Genomic DNA, 27,696 nt, shown 5'->3' with positions numbered 1-27,696 from the left:
TCACAAGAGGCACTCATTGTAGGGTTTCACTTAAAAGAAATTCCCAGAATAGGAAAATCTATAGAGGTGGGAAGTAGATAAGCATTTGAGGGAGGGGACATGGAGAAGCAGAGGGAGGATGATGGCTAAAGGGCACAAAGTTTATTGTGGGGTGATGAAAATATTATAAAATTAATTGTGATATGAGCAGTAGAACCCCCTGAATATGCTACAACTTTTTTGAATAGGACATTTCAGATGGGTAATTTGCATGCTGTATGAATTCTATCTCAGTAAAGCAGTTACAGAGTCCCTAATAGTCTGCCACCCATTTGTAATGATTTTAATAACTTCCTAAGAAATAAAGCAACACAAAATAATCTCAACCTCGAGGGTGTCTCGGGTAAAATTTGTAAGTTGCTCCAGGAAAGGCAGTTAAAAGTCCAATGTCATGTATAGAGAGGGACTGATGCGACGATGAGGAGGAATGACAGGAAGAGGAAGCCCACGACTAGCGCCCAGGGGGATCAGTAAGCCTCCAGGGTTTCGAAGGCCAATTGTGAACCTCCCAGTTTATATTTGTAGTTATATTTATATCTCCCAGAGAGAAATACAGATACCTAGATTAGAAAACAATTTGATTGCCCCTCATTCCATAGGACCAGAGTACTTAAGTACCCAGGCACATAGTCAGGGTCTCTTCTGCAGGTAGGTGTGAGGTTAAGATTAAATTCAGGACCAGTACATGTGAGAACAAATGTCAAATGACCTCAAATTTCAGGACAATCTGCCTGGCTGAGCTATTGTTTTGACACCCCCCCACCCTCAACAGTTATCTATAGAAAGGTAGCAGAACTGTCCTTTTCTCTCAGTTTGAATATTCTATTGTGAACATGAAATTTAATATTTTATCTGAAGACTAGGAAGAGAAAGCAGTTGGCCGATTTATCTGAATATTTAGAGCAAGAATTCTCAACCTCAACTTCACACCCAGGATCACCTCAGAGAACTGCATTTACAATTACATACCATGGAAGGGAATTTCTATTGAAGAGGGACTGCAGATATAACAGGGGTCTCCTAAGATCATAAAGGAGCTGGAAAGTAAGTACTGCAGAACACATCACTTGGTGTTGTTTAAACAAGCATCATCCTGCCAGGAATGTAAAAATAAAGCAATACAGCTACAGACAACACATCTTCACAACTTCACAACTTCACAACTTCATCATGATAAATGACTGTTACTGATTTATGTATTTACTACACTATACCTTTGGTCATTATTTTAGTGTACTCCTTGTTATATTTTTTTAAAAAAGAATATGCCATGTTTTACTGGCAGCAACCTCATCTATCTCTTGTTTACAAGTGTCTCTGGATCACAACAAGAGGATCAATGATGTGGTTGACCTACACCAACTAGGTTTGTGTTCTTGTTTTGTTTTGTGCAGTCTGAAGATGAAATGCAGGACCTTATGCACTTGAGGCATGTGCTGCACCACTGAGCTACACCTCCAGCCCCACAAGGTTTGTGGAAGCACACTCTATGATGTTCACACAATGATACAATCACTTAATGGCTGGCACAGTTCTCAAGAACATATCCCTATGATTAAGGGACTGATGACTGTAATTGGTCTGGGCACTGGAATTCCTGAAAGTCTCTCAGATGATCCTAGTGGGCAGACATGGTTGAGAACCATGACAATATCAGAATAAAATTTGGACCACAGGTGACAGAGTAGGGTCTTAACCTTTTGTATTCCCTGAACCCCACTGACAATCTGATGATTGGGTATTTCCTTCAAATAATGCAGGAAATGCATGAAATAAAACACAAAGGATTTAAGGGAAACAAATTAGACTTGTTATCATAATACGTTAAAGTTGCAATATGGTAATATGAGTGCCTCTTTATGAATACACAAAGTTACAAGATCCAAAAATGGGTCAGTTATATACCATCATTTTGAAGTTGTGATGACTGAAAAAAATATTTAGAAATCTCTGCAACAATAGTAATGTGATATGGATTCACAGATAACAAAGGTCAAAGTATTCCTGATACAGCTAGTCTCTATATCGGTGGGCGCTACATCCTCAGATTCAACCAAGCACAGATTGAAAATATCCCCCTCAGGATATTATTTTTGTACAATTTTTTCTTGCCATTATTCCTTAAACAATACCGTATAACAATTATTTACATTGCATTAGTGTTTATATGTCATCTAGAGATGATTTAAAGTACAGGGGAGGATGTGTCTAGAATGCACTATTTTATATAAGGGATTTGAGTGGCTGCAGATTTTGGTATCTACAGGGGTCCTGGAACCAATTCTGCTCAGATTCCAAGATATAACTGTTTTACTTTAGTTTATGCCTGTACCCATAACTGAAGAAAGGGCCAAATTTTAATGAGAACTTGGTCCATAAAAAAGGGGAATTACTTCTCACCACCTAAGTTCACAGTCTTTCCCGTACAGAGGAGGGGAAGAGGAGAGGTGAAAACAGACTTATAGGACTTGCTCACCCTTGCATTGATTTGACCACCTTCAATAGAAGGGAGGAAAAAAGCCAATAATATCAACCTCATCAAGTGCTAATTTCCAGTAGACTATCCCTCCTTTTTCTCTTAAATAACTCTGTAAAGTTTCTTCAAGACATGAAAAATGTACATTTCCTGAAAATTAACTATACTGTATGTTTTAATTACAGCAATATTTTTCAAGTGCCATGTCATGTGAAAAGATTCCTGTTTCTTCCACTAAAAAGACTCAACTGTTTTATCTGCCTGGAGACATCCATCACACAAGTGCTGATATCTTGGGACTTAAAAGGGTTTTTTTTTGAAACTTCCTAAGTGTTTAATCAATAGGCTCCTTTTCATATAGTGCTATGCTGCCTGAATAGATTCTGAATGTTTTTTCCCCCCATTTAATCTGAATTTAAAATAGCATTAACCATGTACTGAATGGCTGTTATACTTTGGGTACAGCACTAGGCTCTTTTCTTAAATTATTCTAATGTTCACATCCATCATCTCATCTTACTAATGAAGAAATAAAATGATTAAGAATTTCAAAACAGTTGATGTTACAAAATCATTTTCTGAGAAAAACAGTGTGTATATGAAAGAGAGAACCCAAGCTACATTAAAATTCGTGTTTGAAATTCCAGCTATAAATTAAAAGGTACTTATTTTTAAGTAAGTAAATAATAAAATATTGTCCTGGGGTAGGAAGGAGACATCACTTCACTTTTCCTAGAAGCAGACAGAATTAAGTGGCTCAAAAGTTGATCTTTCTTCATAGCCAAACTTTCCTAACTGTAGAATGACTTCTCAAATTTCTTCCATTCATGAGTAATACAATGTTCTTATAAAAATTCAAGAGTCAATGGCATTGTCAGACCCAGAATGCAGGCATATGGCAGTCAAAACAGCAGTCACCACTCTGCAGAGGCCAAAGAAGGTCAGCTGCAGACGCTAGTGCCCAATAGACCAGGAGGCACTGGCCCATGTAATGTCTTGAACAAGTTAGGGAGGTTCCCAATGTCTCATGTCCATCAAAGACAACAGGAAGGTTCTCATTCATCACTACTAAGAGACTTTAAAAATGACCCTACTCAAACACTTTAATTCTAAAAGTTCTCAGAACTCATTCCCTTCATCATGATAAAAGAAGTGGGGCAGGATGAAGTGGAGTGACATCAGTTTTACTTTATGCCCGCTATGAAATCAGTTCTTCATTTAACCATTTAATGGGGAGGGGGAAACTTATTGCTGAGAGCCATAGCCAAGTAGGAAAGACGCATGGCAATTTCCTTGTCAGCCTACCCAATGTTGTTTAGAGGGAGGACTCTCCATTGTGGAAATGGGCTTGCCTTGGACCCAGGTCATTTGCAGTGACATTCCATGAAAGGTGACCTTCCTCAGGGATTAGGGCAGATCTGGGTTTAGGGCGGATCCGGGTTTAGAGTGGATCCGGGTTTAGGGTGGATCCTGCTGGGAATAGGGCACCCGCTCCTTGAGTTCCCGCAGGATTCAGAGAGTATTTGGGATGCAGAGCCCAGTGGAGGTGTGGATTTTCCCAGAACATGGGTGTAGAGTGCCGGTGAGAGTTCGGGAATAAAGAGTTGCTGTTTGAATCTACAAGGCTTTTGTGGTGGCTCAGTTATTTTGTGCCGAGCCAGACTGTGGCAACTTATCATTAATGAGTTGTTTCAACACTAACCAAAACTATAAACATAACTAAGAATGCCCCAAACCCTCCGTAATGCCAGATAAAGAGTTGAGAAACGAAATCAGGAAAGAAAGATCACACGGAAAAGACCAGACTCACCAATAACATGGACATGTTGAAGACAGTCTTACAGAAAAATCACAGCACTTACCTTATATTCTCAAACCACTTATCCCACCAGGGTGGAAATGTAGAAGAGGCCAGAGCTTAAAAACAAATGGAGGCATGGTATGTCAAGAAAGAACTGGCATTATTAAGTCCTAGTAAGTTTAAGGGACTTTCACAAGCATAACTCCTTTATTTTTTCCCAAAACCTTATCAGATCAGTAATCACCTCTCCAATTTATAAATGAAACTGAAAGTTAGAGCAATTAAGCAACTTTCCCAGAAGAAACATGGTCAGTAACAGAAATGAGAATTGGAAAGGGTTGTCCTTCTCCTGAGGCTCCTTCTCCTGCCCCCCACTCCCCTCAGATCTTCTTAGTTATTTTCACTTCAAATTTTAAGACTCGGGAAAATTGTATCTCAGATTCTTAAGGATGGGAGTGGTGGGGGAGAACTTTCCTAGGTCATTATCTCTTGGAGAATAAGGGGAAATATCAACATATATCCAGGAAGGGAGAAGAGGAGGGAGATAAAAGCAAACTGATTGATTTAAAAAATAAAATAAAATTAGGGAGGTTGAGGTGGAGCCCAGAAATTATACATCCTGAGTATTCAATTTCTAAACAGGAATGTTTAGCAAATCATTTGTGAACATTTGAAAAGATGATCCTACAAAGAATAATTGGTAAACAGCCAGGCACGCCAGGGTAAACCCAGGTCCTTTCTGGAAGGGATGCTTAGCCTGGTCAACCTAGAGGTGGTACAGACTCATGGTCTCTGTTTCAACAAGCCATCCGACATGGTCGCCTGTGAGACATCACTCTCAATGGCCCAAGGACATCTAAGGCCCTCCCAACCTTCAAAACCTCCTTCAAAATCATTTTGATCATATATCCCTTCAGTCCCAAATAAGCATTACCCTAACACATTTAAAAAATATATATATATATATATATATATATATATATATATATATATATATATATATATATATGTATTACTGCCAATGTATAACTAAGTAAAATTTAAGATTTTAATTTTTAAGGGTGAAAAAATGCAAGTTTTCTTCTCCCCTGAGCACTAAATGTTAGAATTCACTGCCCTGGACATGCAACAATGCAGGTCTTAGGCCCAATGATTTCCCTCCACCTGAGCCACCTCCACTGCCAATGACAGTGACTTTCTCTTCACCATGACAGTCCTGGAATCATTCCTTTCCATTTTATCGTCATCCACGCCTCTCCCCTCCATATTCTCTTAGCCCCCTGGACCATCTACTATCAGTGCCTTCTTCTCCACATCCTTATCTTACCTCTCTGATCACCCCACCAAAATCCCCACCTTTTAACAACAAATTATGGCTTTGCTTCACAATCTAACTTCCCTTCTGCACTCAGGGAGCTCAAAAAAATAAAATAAAAATAAATGAATGAATATAGAGTACCTACATAAACAATGTGACCAGGTTAATGAGGCCCTGGTTTTCCCCAGGTCGCATAATAATTCAGGACTTTTCTTGTCCTCAGCCAACTCCATTTCCCTTCCTCCTCAGCCAAGCAGAACATGCACTACCTTCCTTCCTCCCACCTGCTAATTAATGGATCTCCCTCATTCTCTTGTGTGTTAAAACATTCTCTGAGCACACACTGTATGGTCAGCATTTCCAGACAGGACCAAATCTCACAGTGCTTCCTCTCCATAAGCAAGAAAGTACCAGGGACTAGGCAATGCTGAGAATATAGATCTTTACAAAATAGGGAGCAAGCATGGGCAGAGGTAGGGCTCACCTTACTCCCTGCTCACCTCTGCTTTCTCCAATTTTTTTAAAAAAATATTTGCATTAAAATTCAAATAACATACTTAGAAATGTATAATTCATATGGGGGAGGGATGTTCAGCTCAACGGTTGAGCATGTGCCTGGCATGCATGAGGCTCTTGGTTCCATCCTCAATACCAATAAAAAATAAAGTGTACAATTCAGTAGCATGTAGTACATTCACCTTGTTGTACAACCATCACCTCTGTTTAGTTTCAGAATCCCTGAACCTAGTCTTCCTCCCCAGGCCCAGGAATGACACTCATCTGTTTCCTGTCAGTGAATTTATCTTTCCTGGACATTTTATATCAATGAAGTCAGCAATGCCCTCTCCAATTCTGAAACAGCTCTGCCCTTCCTGCTTTGTTCCTCCAGTCTCTCTCTCTTCAGTGCTTTTGGTCCGCATCTCACATCTGTCCAGAAATGCCCAGTCCCCTCCTGCCTATGCCTTGGAAATCTCCCTGTGAACTGATCTTGCCTATGAGCAATTCTCTGACCCCTTAAAAACAATCCCATACTTCCTTTGACCTTCTTCCTCTTGTCAGTACAGGTCCAACACCTTCCTTCCCTTCTCAGCCTCTGATTCATTCAGCAGAATTTGGGAAGGTCCTCAAAGATTTCCAAATGGACACAAGCAATAAAAACTCGAAGGCCTTATATGTTAGTCAGCTTTTCATCATTGTGACAAAAATACCTGACCAGAAAGAGGAGCAAAAGTTCATTCCAACCTCCCAGTTTCAGAGGTTCAGTCCCTGGTCAGCCAAATCCATTGCTCTGAGCCCAAAGTGAAAACATCATGGCTGAAGGGCATGGTTAAAAAAAAATTCTGCTTTGCTGCTTAGTACAGGACAGCCAGGAAGCAAAGAGTTCCAGTGTCCAGGTATAAAATACAATCCCCAAATTACACCTGTAATGACCCATTTCCTCCAGCCACACCCCACCTGCCTACAGTTAGCAGCCAGTAATCCATTCAAATTATTCATTCTTCGAATGAATCAATCCACGGATTAGGTCACAGCTCCTCATAATCTAATCATTTCACCTCTGAACAGTCCTGTATTAACACAAGAGTTCTGGGGGAACGCCTCATATCCAAACAACACCACCATATCTCCCAGGTGCCTCTGGTCAAATGATGTATGTGACCATGGATAACTGGTGATGAAGTGTCTCCATGCCTTCTCAATTTTCTTATCTGTAAAATGGGAATCAGAATACTACTGATTAAATTAAATTATAGATGAACACAATATCTTTATTTTGTTTGTTTATTTTTATGTGGTGCTGAAGATGGAACCCAGTATCTCACTTGTGCAAGGCAAGCTATCTGCCACTGAGCCAAAACCCCAGCCCCCTCATTGGGTCTTTTTGAAGAGTAGATGAGTATACCGAGTACCCAAAGTGCTCAAAAAAAATGTGTGAGGCATGCAGTGAGGGTTCAAAAATGTTATCACCAGGGTCAGGATTACCTATCTCATAAAACTCTTGGCCCTGCTTGCTCAGGAATGGCTGCTTTAGCAGCCATTTTTCAACTTTGGTGGCCAACTTCTTTTCAATGTAGCCTATAAGTGCAAGAATTTTTCAAAGGACTGGCTCTTCCAGGGTAACACTTTTTCAAGGTGATATCATCCATTCTCCCGGCTTTCACTGCTACCTGATGCTGACAAGGCCTCAACCCCCCATTTATTCTTGTCTTTACTTCCGGTGCTCAGTTCTGCACCTATATGGGAACACCTCTGCACACATTAGCACCCCCAGAGTGCCTTGAATAAAGCGTTCCCTGAATTAAGAATCATCCTGACCTTGCACTTCTCACCACCTCCCTGCCTGACACCCTTTCCCCTCCTGACTTGAGTTTTCCATGATCTCTCACCAGGACATCAGCCTGCCCTTCCTGTCCCATCGTATTCTGTACCCTGTTTTGCATACAGTGGCAGGAACAGCCATCCAAACTCCAAATCTGCCCAAGCCACACTCCTCCTTAAATTCTTGCAGGAGTCTACTCTCCACTGTTCTCAGGATCAAGTCCAAATGCCTTCCCAGGGAAAGCTGTCCCTAAAGTATCCCATCTATGAGGTGCTCTGGGAATGCTGACAGCTCAAGGCAATGCTAGAGTCAGCCCACACAGCCCCCTCTGCTACAATGCCTTTCCACCAGAGTCTGCCAGATTAGCAATGAAACGTGGGGTACATTAGTTCACCTCTAAATGCCTTAGTTTCCTCATGTGTAAAATTAGAACAGGAGGGCCTAACTACTACTTTTATTTTTTTGGTAAGATTGAGAGCTAAGAGATGTAAATTGACAGAAAGGATCTATAAAACAGTCTGGTACATCATGCCTGCTTTCTAAGAGTTAGTTATTCTTCCTGTAGTTGGAGCAATGGGAAGCATTTATGGCGGGTCGCACTCTGGATGGGGATTCTGGAGCTGTAGTCGCCTTTGTGCCAGTGTCTTAAGTATAAGACCTTGGTAAATGTTTATGGAGCCAGCCAGGTCTTGGAGAGCCCTTCAAGAATAGTTCATTGGCTTAGCACCAAAGACTTTCAGAGCTTAAAGTCACACAGGATAACATCTGACCCAACCCTCCCACTTTGGCAAAAGAGGCAGAGGCTTACCAGCTAGTTAGTCATAGGGACCGGCCTCCAGATCTCCTGACTTCCTGGTGGGTGTCTTGTGGTGTCCTAATGCAAGCAGCTTCATGTCACCCCAGCAGCCCAGCTGTTTTACATCTTCAGTCTCCCTCTTGAACGGCCGCTGCTCACCACCCATGTTCTTTTCTTCTCTTGGTTCCCTTTCTCATGCCTCTCCTCCAACCTAGTTTTGTTTTTCTGCCTGTCTTATGGTTGGGGGTTTTCATTCTTCCAAAGAAATGTCTACCCTTTCACAAAGTGAACCAGATATGGGTATGTTCTTCATGATGTGGCTCAAACAAAGCATGGGGCAGGTGCAATCCCTGAGCCTTCCAGTCCCCCTCCAGGACTTCCTGATCACTCCCAATGGGAGGGAGATTTTTCTTCATCACCAGAAAGTTACATTTTGCTACTCTGGGATTCAGATGTTTTAGATACTCTAAGATTCCTAAATAGTTGTTGTATGGTATTGTTTGGGGAATAAGAACAAGAAAAAGAAGTCTACACATGTTTGGAACAGAAACTATTTTTTCCAAAAAGTTTTTTTCTGAATGGCTGAGGCTTGAACCCAGGGATTCCTGCATATCACACACATGCAGATCCCACATTAATCTAGATATACAACAAAGGGCAAGTAATGGCTCTCAATTCAAAACTGTATCCTAAAGTTTCAACCACATACATAAATTTCGCCCATCCACCCCTTTGCTCTAGCTTCCAAGAAGTGGCCTCTACATGGCCTGTCACTTTGGCACTGCAGACTGATGACAAGTGGCATTCCAACAGGACTTTTATTTTTTTCAGGCTGTGGTATTTACAGAACTGCTCTACTCTGAAACTTCTGCTTGGACACTTCCATAGGCTTAGAAGGCAGCCAGTGAACTTAACACTGTGAACAAATAAATCCTGGTATGCTGCATAAAGCTCTTGATTACTTTCCATGGTTGGGTTATAATGGCATTTAAAAAGCCTTGCACTTCATGTATCTTTAAGGCTGAGCCTCTGCTGAGTTGTCATGCACATGTCTGACATTCACCAGAGCACAAAACTCATCACAAGCCTGAGTGGGGCAAGACGGGGAATGTAGTTACGTTGAAGGGCTGGGATTTTTAGACTACATCTCTTAGAAATGATTATACCACACAAATTTGCCTTGACAATAACAGCCATGGACACAGTGCTAAAAGTGGGTGGTAAATTTGTATGCACATGCCTTACTACTTAAGAATTTACTACAATCCAAATCCTTGGGTTCAACATCTGTGGATTCAATCATCCATGATAAAAAATATTTGAAAAAAGGGCTGGGGGTATAGCTCAGTAGGAAAGCATGTGCATAGCATTCAGGAAGCCCTGGGTTCAAGCCTCAGCCACTCAGAAAAAAAAAAACATTTTGGAAAAAAAAAATTCTGTCCTGAATACATGTAGACTTTTTTTCATGTTTTATTCCCCAAATAATACCATATAACAACTATTTACATACTATTTACATAGTATTAGGTTTTATGAGTAATCTAGAGATTATTTCAAGCATGGAGAGGATGTGCATAGGTGAGATATAGACACTATGCTACTTTATGTTTTGGGTGCTGGAACAAATAACTTCTGGACACCAAGGGACAACCAAATGTCACTGTCTTACTACTGGCTATAAAGATGTTTGCCCTGGATATGAGATGTTAGGAGTCTTACTTTGTTTTTCTTGTAAATGCTAAGGCAGATCTGTTCTTTTAAAAAATAAATGAAAAACCATTTATTTTAGAAAAAGAAAAATTACCTGCCTTCTTGATAAAACACTTTCTACACGAAAGACCTCTAGTACATCTTTCTCTTGCCAAAAACCTTTTACCAAGCTTAGGGGTGTTTTTCTTTGGCTCCACAGTTAGAACAGGACTCATCCTCAGAAGGGCATTTGACATGCACCATATGAATTCATTTGTAGATGGGTGGCTTGAGTCAACAGCCTGTGATGGAGAACAGGAAGGCTTTAGAATCAGAGATCTGCATTGAACCCCCAATCAGCACCTGATTTGCAGGTGATCTTATATCCTTTTATGTCTGTTATCTTAGCCTAAACATTAATAGCACCACTTTTACCTCTCAAAGAGTCCAGGTTTCAATGATAAATTATGTGGTCACCTTGCTTATTATTGGAGTTACTGCAGATAAGACTCTTCACACAATCTCAAGTTTATTAAATGAAAACAAGGGAATCTAACTGTCACAAGCATGAAATCAGACAATGTGCACAAGTCTTGTTTCCAGAGTGTCTAGTGTTCCCCAGAATACCAGTTTCCATGCCCAAAAGGTCAGCTCTCAGGAGAAAGTGTTTATCCATACACATCATGGACTCACCTCTTCCGGGCAGGTTGAATATAGAACCTGTATTTCCCACTTTTTATTGCAATAATGTCTATAAAATAGGAATGAGATCTGGGTCCACAGCTGCACATTAATTCCATCATCCACCTGACTAGGAGATGACTCATTCATGGATATTTAAATGCCTACATTCTAGATCATCTGGATTTTATTTACTCAATCTACAAAGGTGGGGTTAAGATCAAGTCAACCCAAATCAAACCTCTATAAAACAGGCTAAGTGAATGTGGTACAGATACAGAAGGCTAAGAGGTCCTTTGAAGTAAGTGTGATTACCACCTCTTAGTCAATTGACTGTGGTGAGTTTCTTGCTTTTTTAAGCCAAAAACAGCTGGCTATATAGATCCCATGGAAGAACAGCTTGTTTAAAAAAAAAAGGATCTTAGATACCGCACTTTAAAAATGAGGCCTAATCATTCACAGTCTCAAACATGAATCTGTACTATCAATCAGTGGGTCCAGAAAACAATAGAATTTTGTTATTACCACCGAGAGAGAGAGAGAGAGAGAGAGAGAGAGAGAGAGAGAGAGAGAGAGAGAGAGAGAGAGAGAGAGAGAGAGAGAGAGAGAGAGGTGAGATGCTGTCACTTCATTGCTAAGCTTGTAAAATACACATATGTTCTCCCTATTTCAAATGAATAGTAACAATTTCCACTTCTTTAAGAGGTGATTTACACTCAAGGAGAAATGTGAGTAATAACTAGATCAATAGAAAAATGAAGAAAAAAATCATGAGACTATTTGATCCCAATTTTCAGCATAATATTTTTGGAAACAAAAATGAAAAGTCATTCTTCCAATTATCATTTAATATAATTGTCCAAGGTATTTGTGTTGAATATGTGAAGGTCCTTGCCTACCATAACTTCTAAAGAATTAGAAAGGAAATGTTCAGCATTTTCATGCTCTAAACACAGACTTAGAAGCTATAAGAAGAAAAAGATGCTCATGGCATTGCAACAATAGCTTTGTGTCTGGAGGACAGTGAGAAACAGTGCAGAAAGCTATTCTGACAAAGTCACTTCCTATCAGCAGAAGTTTCCAGAAACAGAAAAGGGCTGACAGCACTCCAGAAATCCAGTTATAGCTGCAACACAGCACCTTGCAAGCTGGACTCACTGGGTAGCAAATTAGCAACCAAGTCAAGTACATACCTATGGAGCTGTCTACCTCTACCCTGAGTCCTAATTTCTAGAGAACATTCTTCTCCCACATAAGCCATACACACAACCCCCTACACACATTCACAGGCAAGGAGCCATCTGCAAAACAGAGTAACTTCTTACAGTTGTGTTGGTTATTATGTAACTTAGAAGCATATGAAGAAAAAAATATCTGGTTTTTCTCCCCTTGAAAAACTGAAGCAGAAATCACACTTCTGGTTAGAATTCACATAATCAGTATGTTTTTAAGTAAATGCTTCATGTACCTTATACAACTTGTCAATTTCACCAAGGGAATATTCTAACAAACTTTCCTTCTCAAAATATGATAGAAGAGTGAGTCACAAATATAGTTCAACTGGTTGACCAAGTCTAAGAAGAAAACTAGCCAGGTGGAGATAAGCTCACACCCACTCCACACCCTTGTCTGACAGCCTTGGGGAAAGCCAAGGAAGAGAAGGACTCCTGGTGACAGGAAGGGACAGGGGAGCAGCAGACTGAATGTTTCACAATGCTCTACAATTTCTATACCACCCCCCCCAGAAGACTGAAGAGGCATATGGACCCCCTCACAGAAGGATTTTTTTCAATGCATAAAATACATAGGATCTCAAGAGGAAATCAATTATATTTAAAAAGTTGACAAAATATTTTTTAAATTATGATATAGTAATACATATACATGTTTATTTAGCACATTAATAACACTGTCTAGCAGCAGGTTTAACAACCACTATAATTTCCAAGTGGCGATGAGTATTGATATTTTAAGATATCTGCTAACCATGTAGAGTGTGAAATCAAAATATTGTATATTTATTGGTGAAAAAGTCACAAATAACACTCATACTGCAGCAATTTGAGGCCAACATTTAAAGGTGAAAGAATTGCAGCAGGGTGCAGTGGTGCCTACCTATAATCCTAGAGACTTGGGAGGTTAAGGCAGGAGGATCTCCTCAGCAATTTGAGGAGATCCAGTCTTAATAAGAGAACTGGGGATGTAGCTCAGTAGCAAAGTGCCCCTGGGTTCAAACCCCAGTATGGAAAAAAAACAACAACAAATGAAGGACTTGCTAAATTTTGCTACAAATTAGTAAACATCAAAGTGCAATAATTTGCCACCAAATCTCACAGATCTCCTTGAAGCCTTGCAGTGGGCTCATGTGAAAAATCATGTGATAATCTGATTTAATCCTTGCTATGATTTCACAATGGTCCCCCCCACTTCCCACTGTCCAAGTGGTAGAAATGAACAGTGAAGGAGGAGCCTAGTGAAAAGTAAGAGGAGGCTCTACCCCAGTGAATGGATTAATGCTATCTCAAAAGAGTGGTCAGGTCTCATAGGACTGGATTCCTTCCCATGAGAATGGATTGTGTGAGTTTGGCTCAAAAGTGAGTTTGGCTTTCTCAGCTCACACTCCCTTGCTTCCTTTTCCATCATGTGAGCTCTCTCACACACTCCCACCCTGTGCTCTCAGTATGTGATACCATCTGCCACGTTTTGATGCACTCAGGGGATCCTCACCAAATGCTGGCACCATGCTATTTAGACTTTGCAGCCACCAGAAATGTGAGTCAAATCCTCTTTATGCATTACCAATCATCAGGTATTTTTGTTGTAACAGCACAATGTGGACTAATATAACCTCCCATTCCTGTGGTCTTACCAGAATAATGAAAATACCCACAAGGGAGCCTTTGTCCAAAAACAACAATTAAACCACATATGTGGGAGAGCAGAAGGTCTGCACCAAGGAGAGTCTATGACATGTATGTGTGACTGGGAGAGAAGCAGTATGACTGGGACCAACATCTATATTATATTACTGATGCATCCAATGTATGGGTCACAGGTTGTTTCTTTAAAATGCTTGACATTAGCAGTAGTAATTCAGCTGAAGTATTGACTAGAAGGGAAAAGTTATTTTATAAACCATCTCCCCTAACACTGAAACCTATGGGATCCCAAAGCCTCCAGCTTATAGCAAATTTCCAATACTCCTTTATTGTCTAAAGTCAAATTATTACATAAACTATCTAGACATAGTTTCAAACATACTTGCTGAATGCCATAAGAATAACATAAATAGGAATAAAAGTAATTATGACAAACCTAATGTATTTCAATATGAAATTAGTTGGGCAGGATTACTCTAGCAGCATAATAGCATTGTTAGATGCCTGCACTTTATTTTAAAAAAAAAGGAGGGGGGGCAGATGAAAATGTTAATGTGAAATGTGAAATGGAGAGTCACAACCAACTGAGAGGTTATAAAATCATCGCAGATGAGGTAATGCTATATGGGTGGTATGAATCTCCAAGGGTAACTTCCCCAACAAAACAGGGAGCAATCTTTTTCTTCATTGACTGGAAAAGTCGATGCCTTTTTAAAATGTACAAAAATGATGTTTATATGGAAGTTAGGTGTAGATTGAAGTTTGCTTGCCCATGATAACCTAGTTGTAGCATACAGCTTGTGGCACAAGACTGTTCTTCGCACATAGATGTTTTACATCTATAATGGTTTGGATCTGGAATGTCCCCCGCAAAAAAACTCATGTGTTAAAAAGCATGGTCCTCAATGCAGGAAGGTTCAAAGGTAGATTTTTAGGCAATGACTAGATAATGAGGAATCTGACTTCATCAGCGGATTACTCCATTTGATCAGTGGAGTAATCCATCAAATAGATGGAAGTAGGTCACTGGGGGTCATGCCCTGGGTTTAATCTATCTGTGGTCCCATCATCTTTGTCTCCCCCAACCCATCTCTCCCAGCTTTCCATCTGCCATGAGATTAGCAGCTTTCCTATACCATCCCTTATGCCATAATATTTCTATCTCAGAGCTGGCTGACATGAACTGAGACCTCTGAAGCCACATGGCCCAAACCAACTTCTCCTCCTGTTAAGTTGTTCTTGTCAGGTATTTTGGTCAGAGTGATAAAAAGCTGACTAACACAGCACTCGTGGTCCTCACCCAATAAGTGCTATAGCAATTCTCAAGGAATGACAATGAAAATTGCCCCCACAAATTTCTGAAATGCCTATAACCACACTGTTGGGTCTGAGGCTAGACCAGAGTCCCATCTTTAGGTCCCAACCCTGCCTACCTCTGAGTGATTTTAAGCTGGCACAAAGAGGACACTCCCTGGGTGACTGGGGCAGGCACTACAAGAGAAACCTTAGGCTTGTATAGCGGGTACCTTTACCCAGAGTTCTGCCCTTGGGAGAAGAAAAGCGGAATATAGTAGGGAGAGAAAATAAGCAGCCAGGCAAATGGAAGCAGGAGGAGCCTAGATCCCAGGATGCAGGTGGCTCCTGGAACCTCTCCCAGTCCCTGATGTGAATTCTCCACTTTGGCTGCAACAAGCTCCAAAAGGTTTCTACTGCTGGTGCCCAGAAGAATCCTTATTAATTACACACACCCAACCACCTAGAGGGAAAGCCACCCACCTACCTGAACTAAGGGGACAGCAGCAACAACATAAATGCTCAAGGGAACTTACTCTGCTGTCAAAGAAGCTATGTTTCTTGAGGAAGGTCCCTCAGATCTTACCTAAGCTTTTCATGCTATAGTCAAACCTCATGCATTTTGATTCTACCCTCACTGCCAAAAAAAGAAATGAGTCAGTGGCAACTCTTCATCTGGCATTTCAGATTCTAAAAAGACATATCCAGATCATTCTGAAGTCTTTTCTGCCTCAGCTCTTGCTCATCAATTCCATGAGCCACACAACATAAATAACCATGTCGTCCTTCCTAACAGCTTGGAAAATGTAGGTATTAAAGAAAGTTGGCCTTTAAGGGCCCAATTAGGTCTGAGTGAAAAAAATTTTTTTTTTTTCCTAAAATCTGTTCAACTGCAAAAGTTCATAATTTAATGTCTCTAAATTGTATTATGCTCAGAAATACTACCACCATAAATCAGAAATGTGGCAATAAGGACCACTTGCCAGAGATGTTCTTAAAAGAAGGCAGGATCACTGTTTCTCTACCTCTTCCACTAATGGACTCCATTATATCACAAAAAAGGCCCTGCTGGAATCTAATGAATAAATAACTAGCACTTGAATGGAATTTGTGTCCATTTTAATTCCAATTAGTTTCCACTAGAAAGCCTGGGCCCCATTCCAATAAACTTTATTTACAACAGGGGCAGCTGGTCATAGTCTGCTGATCCCTGACCAGCATTTTTTTAAAAGCAATAAAAAGAGAATAGAAAATATTGGAGGACATCATACTAATAAAGATAAGTACTATTTCGTAAAACTTTACTTGCTGTTACATATGTGAATTCTGAGTCAATATATGTGTTACTATAGATTCAAATCAAAAGCTGCCAGAATAGAAGATTTGAAAAAAAATACATTGTTGAGGCTGGAGTTGTGGCTCAGTGTAGAATGCTCACCTAGCACATGTGAGGCACTGGGTTCGATCCTCAGTACCACATAAAAATATATTTTAAAAAATAATAGCATATAGAGTAAAAAAAATCTCTTAACTATTCAAGAACAGAGTCTGCTTCTGAGTGAAACTGGTGAGAATTTAAAGAACTTTAATGTTGTGCTAAAAACAGGGAAAGAGCAGATATCATGGAACATTCATACAGCTAAAATTATAATCTTAAAAGAATATTAATTAGTTACAACTAATACAAAATGTTCTTCCAGAGGACACTAAAATTACTTCTCATGTTTTTCAAATATCTAATAGGAGCTGTGTATCAACTGTTGCAAATTTCTCCATAACTCAGTGGTTTAAAACAAGCATGTTTGTACACAAAGGTACAGGCTAGACGGGTGATTTTGCTGACACAGGCCAGGCTGAGCTGATCTAGGCCAGACATGCTCAGGAGACTGTGAGCAGCTGATGGGTCAGAAAAAAGCTGGATGGTCTAGGATGGAATCAGCTGGCATATCCTGGCTCACCCCACTGGGCTAGTCTGGGCATATTCTCATGGTAGGGGCAGAGATCTGAGAATAAACCCAGTACTTACAAAGCCAATCAGAAACACATAGGAGCTCTTAAAACTGTTTATACACAGTATTTACTAACATTCCATTGATCAAAGCAAGTCACATAACCAATACCAGGGATGGGGAACGGGAAGGAAGCAGTACTACAAAGCTACTGGGGGAAGAATGTGGCTATAGACAGGCCATTAATCAGAGCCATTAGTGCAATCAATCTACCACCAGTGATATTCATTGTTTATTATGGCAGAAGCACAGAGATCTGACATTATTTCAGGTTTTTCCATTACTATTGCTCATTTTGTTTGTTCATGATCACTTGTAAGGCAGAAAAGCAGAATGAAAAGAATGAACAGCTTTAAAATGTAGGCTTTTGAAACCTGGCTCTTCCACTTCTGGCTATGTAACCCTGAACAAGTTTGCTTCACTCCTCCGTTTACTCATTATAATAAAAGGTTCAGGGACAATTACATACTGTGTGACATGTAAGAGTACTTGGCTCTCTCTCTAGCCTTAGCAGAACTCAAAATTTATTTAGATACTAAAATGCTTTGCAAACAGTTGGTGTGACTATTTCAAAAAGGGGAATGAGGAAACAGGTACATTTTCTATAACAGTTAAACACCTTCACACACACACACACACACACACACACACACACACACACACAAACACACTCACAAAAAGCTAGTTTTCATAAAGGGTAAAGAATCGTTTCCTTTCAAAGAATTTTGAGGACTGTGGTAAGCACAAACATGTCCCCTGAAGATATTCATAACAGAATCCCTGGAACCTATGATCATATTACCCTACAAGACAGATGTGATTAAATTAAGGACCTTCAGAGGGGTGATTATCGTGGATTATCCTGATTGGTCTAATCTAATCACTTGGATCCATAAAAGAAAAGAACCTTTCTCAGCTCTCTCCAGAGTACCAGCATGGGGGCAGAGCACAGGTCTCAGCTCAGGGTTGGTGGTGCTGAAGGAAGGGGTCACAAGCTCAGAATTCAGGCAACCCCTAGATTTTAGGAAAGACAAGAAATGGATTTGCCCATGGAGCCAACAGAAAAGATGCTAGCTGGTGAGAATCCCATTAAAGCTTTTACCTACAGAATTAAAAGTGACAGAGTGTTGCTTTAAGCTCCTGGGTTTGTGGTTGTTACAACAGCAATACAAGGATGATGTAATCTAACAATGAGGAAGCAGAAAAGTCTCTTAGCCAGGTGCAGTGGTGCAAGCCTGTAATCCCAGCCACTGGGTAGGCTGAGGCAGGTGGATTGCTAGTTCAAAGCCAGCCTCAACAACTTAGCGAGGCCCTAAGCAACTCAGTGATACCCTGTTTCTAAATAAAATACAAAAGAAGGCTGAGGATGGGGCTCAGTGGTTAAGCACACCTGGGTTCCATCCCCAGTACCAAAAAAAAAAAAAGAAAGAAAGAAAAAGGAAAGAAAAGTCCCTCTTGAAACAAAAGGACTGGTAAGAAGAATTTCTGGAACTTGGAGAATATTAACTAGACATGGCATCAAAAATGGAAGCTGTTTCTGATTCTGATTTTAGGGGCAGCTAGAGAAAAGGCAATATGATAGAAATAGCAACTCAGGATATCATGGAAAAACTTCTAGTACACTTCATAGGAAAATACAATAAAAATCATCATCCTCAGCATCTAAGCACCCCCTACTTATGACTAGGGGAAAGGCCTCACTAATAAAGTCTTCCACAGAAACTCTGGAGATTTCATTTATATGATGCTATTCCAGACCTGAACTACAACACTTACTCCTCCATTTTTTTTTTGTAGATGACAATAAGGTTATAACCCCTGGTTAAGTATTAAAACACACACACACACACACACACACACACACACACACACACACACACACAGAGAGAGAGAGAGAGAGAGAGAGAGAGAGAGAGAGAGAGAGAGTTTAAATCTGTTGATCTTCATGAGCCCATGTATTACATGCACTGTGAATGAGGCAGATGTCAACAAAAAGTCCACAGAGTGATTTGTGAAAAACAGAACTTTATAGAGGCACAAAGATCACATAGGACCTTAAAATTAGGAACACACCTAAGAATATTTGTAAGGATAGATTAGAGAAGCTAGAGTTCCCTTGAAGGATACACTAGTAAAACCTCCCACACCCCCAGGACAGGAGAAGCTGAGTGACAGGTCATCTGACAGATGAGAAGCTGGGTTCAGGAGCACAGAGCCAGCCCACAGGGCCACAGCAGCCCAGCTCAGAGGCCTCACCAGCCAGAGTTGGGGTTCACTCACCAACCCCACCAACAGGCTTCTCTCGTGACTCCAGCATGCCAGGCTCTGTGCCAGGCAATGAGCTCTCAGTCTGTGCCTACTCGAGTTCCAAACTCTTCTCTGTGTATTTCTTGGGTTAGATGTGGGTTTTTTTTTTTGGGGGGGGGTGTTTTGTTTTGTTTTGTTGGAACAAGCCTAGTGGGGGGAAAATTTGCCCTTGTGGGAGTTTTTGAATATCTGAATAACAATTAAGGCCTGGTGAACTTATGAAAAGTGACCGTATTTACCCAAGAGAATGACATTTGCACCTACAAAACAATGTACAGTGTAGACTGCCCACTTAACAATGGATGTCATCTTTACATCTAGCAAGCATAATGATTAAAAATAAAAGAGAAGTGGGAAGGATGTATCATTCTTAGGGGAGAGTAGAAAATTGCATTAAAGGGGGAAAGCAACAGAGAGGCCTGATACTGTGTTGCAGGGGTCTCACAGAGGACAGCAGAGACTTCATAGTGTACATTACTAGGAGAGGAGATAGAAAAAAGCTCCCCTTCCCCTACATGCCCCCCACATTTTGCTGCCTCTACCTCTACTAGCTCTAACAATTATAGTGGAGGAAGCTGGGTGTGGTGGCATGGCCTGCAATTCCAGTGACTGTGAGGCTGAAGTAGGAGGATCACAAGTTCAAGGCAAGCCTCTGCAATTTATGAGACCCTGTTTCAAAATTAAAAAAGCAAACAACAACAAAAAGATGTTGCTAAAGTGCACCTGGGTTCCATCCCCAGTACCTAAAGAAAAAAATATATATACAAAGAAGGAATGACAGAAATATATCAACCAGAAATACTAACAAAGGTACCAAAGGAAAACAGAAAGATGAAAGATGAGATTAACAGGGGCATCAGAAAGTGCTTCCCTAAAGAAGATGTGCAACATAAAGAATTGGTCATTTAGAAAACTCATTGCTATGAATACTAGTAAATTTAAAAAAAATCAGAGTTGAAAATAACAAATTTCCTAAAAAAAAAAAAATCAGCTGCAAGGAGACTGATATAAAACCCTTATCCTTTAAATGTAGTTGCTTCACAGGGATGCATAGAAGTCATGTAAACAGGATTTGGCCCGGCTCGTGGCTGTGTCAATGCAGAGTCACATTTCCCAGGATGCTGTGGCACAGAACCACAGAATTTTGTGAGCCCAATCATCTTCTGGTCTTTGGACTTCAACTTCCCCAGGGAAAAATACTGCTTCACTAGAGGAAGGGAGGTTATTTCTAAGCTGAGATACAGGATCAAGGCTTTTCATTTCTAAACATATAAAAGTAAACATCCCAAAAGATAGCGATAATAAAGGGTTGGTTCTTAGGTATGCATTTCACGGTCTGCTAAAGGGAGTTTATACAAGAACAAAAGAATCTTGAATGTTTTCTCAATCTTTTTTTATTTTTTTTAATTCATTGAGGGAATTTGTTTATTCTACACCCATTTTTGCCAGAGGTGTAGAATCAGACAACATCAGCACTGAACAGATCTCTGGAGTCCATTCCAACCTTAGGCCCAAAGTGGTCATACAGGCTGACTCCGTGTATTCACATTTGCATTTGTCTTCATGACTGAACTTAACTCTTGGAGTAGGACCTAACCACAGAGCTTCTCAAGGAACTCCAAACCCCTTGAGCAGCTAAGTTCTATTCATTGAGCAGAAACATTCTGACATCAGGAGCAGGTGAGAGAACTGATGCTGGATCCATTCCTAAGCACAAGAAGGGACTAGAAGGAAAGGAAATGGAGCCCACTGGTAGACCCAGCAGCAAAACTCCACCAAGTGGGTGATCTCAGGGATCAGAGGAACATCTTGCAGGGCCTCTGCACTCTTTCTAGGATTCCTCATACTGTGGGGTTGCCTTCACAGGCAACCTTTACTAGTTGGTCCAGGAACAGTTCTGACACCACTGCCACATCACTCTGTGCTCTTAAAGGTGAAAAATCAATGCCTAGAGGAGCAGGAACCCAATGACACATTGAGAGAATTAATTAATAAGAGTAAAACATAACATTCAGCCCAGACAGTATCCTTAAAATGTCAGACTGCTAGGGTGGAACACACCTGTAATCCCAGCAACTCACTTGTAATTCCAGCTATGTCAGGAACTGAGGCAAGAGGACTTCGAATACAAGGTCAGCTAGGGCAACTTAGCAAGATCCTGTCTCAAAACAAAATTTAAAAAGAGTATGTGTGGAAAGGGGAGTTTGGGCATGTAGCTCAGTGGTAGAGTGCCACATGCATAGCCTGTGGAAGGCCCTGGGTTCTATCCCTGGCAAAACAAGATGTCAAATTGCACAGGAAAAGCAACAAGAGAACATATCACTCAAAGGGACATAAATCACCTACGTACCCCCAGCCCAGGAGGGGGAGAACTGTGCCACTCCCATATTTGCTCCCCCACCATATTCCAAAGTGAAGCTGGATGTGAGTCCACTTGGGGACTCTAGGAAGACCCAAAAGTCCAGCACATTCTCTTCCCAGAACATCTCTATAAACAAAGCAGGCACACATTGATATCAATTGTTTCCAGGGGACCCAGGGTCAGGGCTGAGGCTCAGCATTGCCACTTCCAACTGCTGGTAAGCAAGTCTGTCAACCTCTCTGCAGGTCTGTGTCCTCAGCTAGACAGGAAGGGGGTCCAGAAGAACTCCACTGCTGCCCTTCCAAACCCCAAGTGTCTTAAGACTTCTTGGTTGGGATTATAAAGGAGGCCCTGCTAAGTATATGATATCCTTGACAGCATTAGTAACTAGACATGGTCCATCTTGCATGGGTTCTGGGTTCAAATCCTCACACTGCCTCCTGAGGCTGTTCAAGACTTTGGCCAGATTTCATGATCCTGCATGTTACAGTCTTTCTATGTATAAAAACTAGGAGCAACAATGCCTCAGGGTTGTAATAAGGATTAAATGAGATAATACAAAGGAAGCATGGAGACTAATGTCAATTATGGAAGATAAATCTTTTTCATCATTATCATTCTTATTTTCTTGATTACCTGTTCTTGACATTTTTCTACCAAGACATATAATCTTTGTGACAATCACCATTACAACATACTTCCATGGCAGGGACAGAGATGTAGAAAAGAACCAAAACTGTCAGAGTGGAAGACTTTTCTGTGTGAGATACTAATAAAAAGAATTTTATACCAGCATGACAGGACCCATAAGCAGTTCGTGTGCAGAAGTACAACACTAAGAAGCTCAGACACGAGTTGGGGCTGGTACACCTCCAGGGCCAGCCGCAACCACAGAGGAAGCAAACAAGTGAGCTCTTGTTATTCTAGGGATAACACTGTAAGGCTGACTTCTTAAGTATATTGCAAACAGCAATACTGAACTCTTACTAGTAATAAAATATTTGGGCTACACCTCACCTCTCAACTCACAGACAATAGGGTAGAGGACTGTGAATACAAGGTCAGCCAGGGCAACTTAGCAAGATCCTGTCTCAAAACAAAATTTAAAAGAATATGTATGGAAAGGGGATTTGGGGCATGTAGCTCAGTGGTAGAGTTTCTTATCCATCCTCAGCAGGGCCAAGGTCCAGCAGGCATTAACACGGGCCTGGCAGTGGAGGTGACAAAGGGATAGTGATAATTTCCAAGGAGAACTGCTCCCTCCAAACCTGACTCAATAGCTTACACCCCTTGCCTCTCCAGACTTTCAAGGCTAGACAAAGAGCCCCAAGATGAAGGCCCCACTCTGAATCCAGAGGCTGTGTGTGTAGACAAGAGAGTCGAATCCTTCAACCCTTCTTATGCATGCATACAACATACAGAACAAAGTCAGAGAAAGGTCCATTTAATTCTGGCAATGGAAAAAATAAAATAGCCTAAATGGGCAAACACAGCTTAAGTCCCCACTCTCGGCTGAGAGCATGGTCGCAGTACTAAAGGCTCCTGGGACTCACCTTGGTGGCTTTCCAAGAGCTATTAGCTATTAGTTTGCATTAACACACTGAAAGAGAAGGTCAGATGAATTAAAAGTGAGAAGGTAATTCAGAGAAAGGACATCTTCATACTAAGCAACAGCAGAATGCATGACACATGGTAAAGACTGGATATATACTGAGTGCACTTACAGACAACATCAGGGTCATGCACATATTTGTGTTAGTGATATGGACACAGGCTGTAAAGTGCATACAGGACAATAGCTTAGCTGAGAAACTTTATAAAACTTTAAGGGTCGAGAAGATTTTTACTGAATTTTCAACAGAAATTTCAAAGTAGAGCCATCTTCAGACTATTAGGAGTGACTCTATACTTCAAAGCAATTATTAACTTTAAAGGCAGCCTAATAAAACCTGCACTGACAAGTTCCTAATGCTCCACTGTCACCTACATGTCAATTCTGCCCCTACAAAATATAAAATCTTTACCTCCCTTTTTTTAAAGTACCTGTATTCTGGAACATACCTACTTTCCTTCAGTCATCACCTGTTCACCTGGCACCAGGATACATACTTCTACAAACTGACAGTCACCATAGCAACCCCCCAGAGACAAACCTGAAGGAACCACTTTCCTGAGACTCACTATAATAGCATCAACATAGACGGCCACCCCACCCAGCTCCATCACCCCTCATAGAATCAGGAGGACAGGACAAACAGGAGGACAGGAGAGAAGAAAATGAATCCCTGGTGCTCTTTAAGCCTCTTGGAATCGGGTAAAACCCAATCAGGATAATCACAGAGTGAGAGAGGGTACACACATCCAAGCCCAGAGGGCTTGATGACTGATGACTATTCTTTGTGATTTTCCAGGCATCTTGGCAGGGAACACAGGTGTTTCCTGACAAAACTTATTCCATTGTGACCCTGCAGTGACTTGGACCCCCAAACCTGTGGAACATAAGGAAAAGGTCAAATGTCAGTTTGCTATCTGGGACAAATCCTGAGCAGCTATACTTCTCAGGAGAGGAGTCAACTCCCCACCCTCCCCACCCCCAGTTAGGGCCACAGGGGAGGGGGGGACTCCGGCATTTCAATGCTGTTGGAGACCAGATGAGCAGAAGACTGGTTGGTTATTTTTAAATTGAGAAAACTGAATGGGAAGGGAGAAAACCTGAATTCTTGTGATCTCTTAAGGCCCCTTCCAGCCTCCAGATTCTCCCAAGGAACACTGCATATGCACATACATATGCACACGCTTCTTTATAAAAATGTATACGGATGCGTGTGTGTGTGTGTGTGTGTGTGTGTGTGTGTGTGTGTGTGAATATATATATATAAATGAGTACAGTATTCACACTTCCAAACACAAAGTACTTGAAATGCACACTGCTGAGATCAAAAGGCTAGTGAGCTGCTTTGCAGCAGCTGGGACTGAAGCACACAGATACCACTGACAGATCTGGGCAGAGCCTAGCAGCTCTCCTGACATTGCAGTTCACCTTAAAACCAACTGACTGGTGGCCATTTGGGTAGCTGCAAACCCTGCAAAAGTCCATAGACGCTTTCTCCTAGAGATTCTAGTCACCAGTGTCCAAAAGTCAGAAGTTCAGGCTGGAAAAAAGGAAGGAGAGGAAAGAAAATGCCCAAGCCCTATCTCCAGACACCCAGCTCCACCACAAACAGTAGGCTGGCAGAGCAACTTCCTTCCTCTAGTTCAGTTCCTTAAAAGGGCAAAAAGGTCCCTCTCTTCCCACCTTGATTTTCAGGGGTCCCCCTCAACACTTTGATCACAGGTACATTAAGTTGAAAACTGAAGAAAACTATAAAATCTTCTAAAAGGAGGAGTTTCACTCTGATCCTATACTGTCAAATAAATTTAAAGGTGTCCATCTCAGCCCTGAACAATCAGAACAAAAATAATTTATAGCAAAGGAGAAAGGAGTGAAAATCCCTTCAGATGAATGAACTGAGATGGTTTATCCCAGGTTGTTATTTTCTTGGATCAGGCAAGAGTTCTGATCCCACGTCAAGAATCAAAATGTGGGTGACAGAGGCCAATATCCGATAGGAGTAATAACCAACCAAGTCGCTCAGGTCCTGACAAAGAGCTGGGGAGCTTTGGGTTTAATTAACTTGTTCTCCACTTACAGACCATTAGAACAAGATCCTACTCTTAACCCTTTGTTGACAGATGTGCTGCCAGCCCACAGGAACAGTTTGCCTCCCCTCCAACTTCACAGCCCCAGTAATGCCCAACATTTCCTAACCGGGCCAGCAGGGCCGGGTGCAGACATTGGCGTCCTCCCAGTGTTCGGTCCTGGCAGGCAGAGCCAGAAGTAGTGAAGGCCTTAGACCTCCACTAGCGTCTCAGAAAACCATAGCATCACCTTGTCTGTGCCGCCCAGAGATGCTTGGCTATTCTTAACGCTGCTGGACAATGCAAGCGCCACCCCTTTGCTCTTCGACAGGGTGGCTAGGAAAGCGCGGCTTTGTGTGTGACAGCGAGTGTGCGTGCGCGAACGTCCCCAGGCTCACACACCCCCTTCCACCTAGCCTGCTTGCAGCTCCCGGTCTGTGCGCGCAAGGGGCGCACTGAGACAGGATCCACCTGGCAGACAGCCGCGCCACCAGGCCTCTGGCCACAAGGCCTCGGGAGTAGGGAATGACATCCACGCCCCAGTGCCCAACCGCAGGGATGGCCGGAGAGAGCAGAACCCGGAGCTCAGCAAAGGCGAGGCAGGGGTCAGGGGCACAGAAGGGCGACAGGAGGGCACAGCGCTCCCCACTCACGCACCCCCCTGCCCCCAACTTTTGGAGCTGGGGGCCAGGGCTGCTCGCTACTCGGCAGGAAGTTCACAAGACCGCACTGAGCATGCTCTTGGGGAGTGTGTGCGCGGGTGTGGGCTCTTTGCTCCCTCAGCCTCAGCGACCCGGCAGCCGCGCTCAGAGCTCTGGCCGGATTGTGGTCCAACCCTTAGTCCCCAAGGGGCCCTGGGGCCCGAAGGGCCTGCCTGATCTCCTGGCCCAGAGAGCCTGCTCGCCTCCTCCCTCCTCCCCAGGAGCCCGGGGCCAGTCCCCCTCATTCTTCTCCCCCACTGGCCCATGGACAAACCCACCCTGCGCGCCTGAGTCCCCGGGAGTCCAGCATGGCCCACGCCTGCAGCGTGACCCTATCGGGCTCCTCCAAGGTTCGAGCGCCCATCTGCCATTCCCGGCCGCTCGCCTCCAGCCTGTGCCATCGGAGCCTCCTCTGAACAGGTCCAAGGAAAGCTTTCAAGCCTCCTCCACCCGCGGCCTGGAGGGCTTCATTCTCCCCTTGGGAGGGGCTGCCCGGGGCAGGTGGGAGACTCACGGCGCGCCCCCCGGCTGCACTCCTGGGTCCCGCAAAGCGGCTGCGGCCGGGGAACCCATGCAGCCCGGGAGAGGAGGCAGGCAAAGCCTGGGGCTGTGCCGCCCCCGGTGCAGGTTCTCCAGCGCACAGGTGTGCGACTCCCCATCCCCCCGCGGTCCCCTCTGCGTGCATCTCCCCCCACCCCCGGGGATGGCGAGCTCCGACATGATCATCCGACCCAGCAGCTCTTACCTTCTTGTTGAGCAGGAGCAGCAGCAGCCGGGATCACCTCCCGCCACCCTGCCCACACGGCCCGAGGCGCAGCTGGGCTCGGGGTCGTGGCGCCCGGAGCCTGAGGCGTGGGTACCTGGGCTAGATCGCGCCCGGGGTGGCCACCCCCGCCGCCGAGCTGCAGGGCCGCAGCTGAGCGGGCCGCGGCAGGGACGGTCTGCAAACTCCCAGCCCTGGCGGGGCCGCGCACAGCGCGTCCACACTAGGCCTACGCGCGGTAGAGACAGTCCTCTGGGTCCAGTGGACCAGGGCAAGGGAGTCTGCCCGCGATTTCTTCAAACCCTCTGCAACCCGACCTCTCCAACTTCTCTCTGCTTCTGAGCTCGTGGCTCGCGGAGGCAGGGATTCCGGCCAGGGACATTTGGCAAACTCCCCGCCCTCCCCGGAGGAGCGCTCAGCCAATTCCAATTCGGAACGCCCCAGCTTTTCAGGGGTTGTCTGCAAACTCTCAATCTTGTTGAGGAGGACTTCCAGCCTCGCAATTCCGCCGCCCTAGGGGAGACAAGAGAGAGCTAGACCAATTGTAGCCATAAATAATGTTCTAGGGGCAGCGTGCAAATGCT

At 42.8% G+C, this 27,696-nt stretch overlaps 1 protein-coding gene across 1 annotated transcript in view; it reads right to left on the bottom strand.

The window, feature by feature from the left end:
- LOC143640503 (uncharacterized) overlaps positions 1 to 27,696 on the bottom strand; it is an 87,748-nt gene that overhangs the window by 56,389 nt on the left and 3,663 nt on the right. The window contains exons 2-3 of the mRNA XM_077108267.1: positions 27,402 to 27,625; positions 27,095 to 27,306 (exon numbers count right to left, since the gene is read on the bottom strand). Of these exons, the coding sequence (XP_076964382.1) occupies positions 27,095 to 27,306; positions 27,402 to 27,625 (436 nt within the window). The remainder of the gene's footprint in view (positions 1 to 27,094; positions 27,307 to 27,401; positions 27,626 to 27,696) is intronic.

The sequence above is a fragment of the Callospermophilus lateralis genome, unplaced genomic scaffold (genome assembly GCF_048772815.1).
Source record: "Callospermophilus lateralis isolate mCalLat2 unplaced genomic scaffold, mCalLat2.hap1 Scaffold_314, whole genome shotgun sequence".
NCBI classification, from domain to species: Eukaryota; Metazoa; Chordata; class Mammalia; order Rodentia; family Sciuridae; genus Callospermophilus; species Callospermophilus lateralis.
This window is presented reverse-complemented; position numbering and strand designations above follow the sequence as displayed.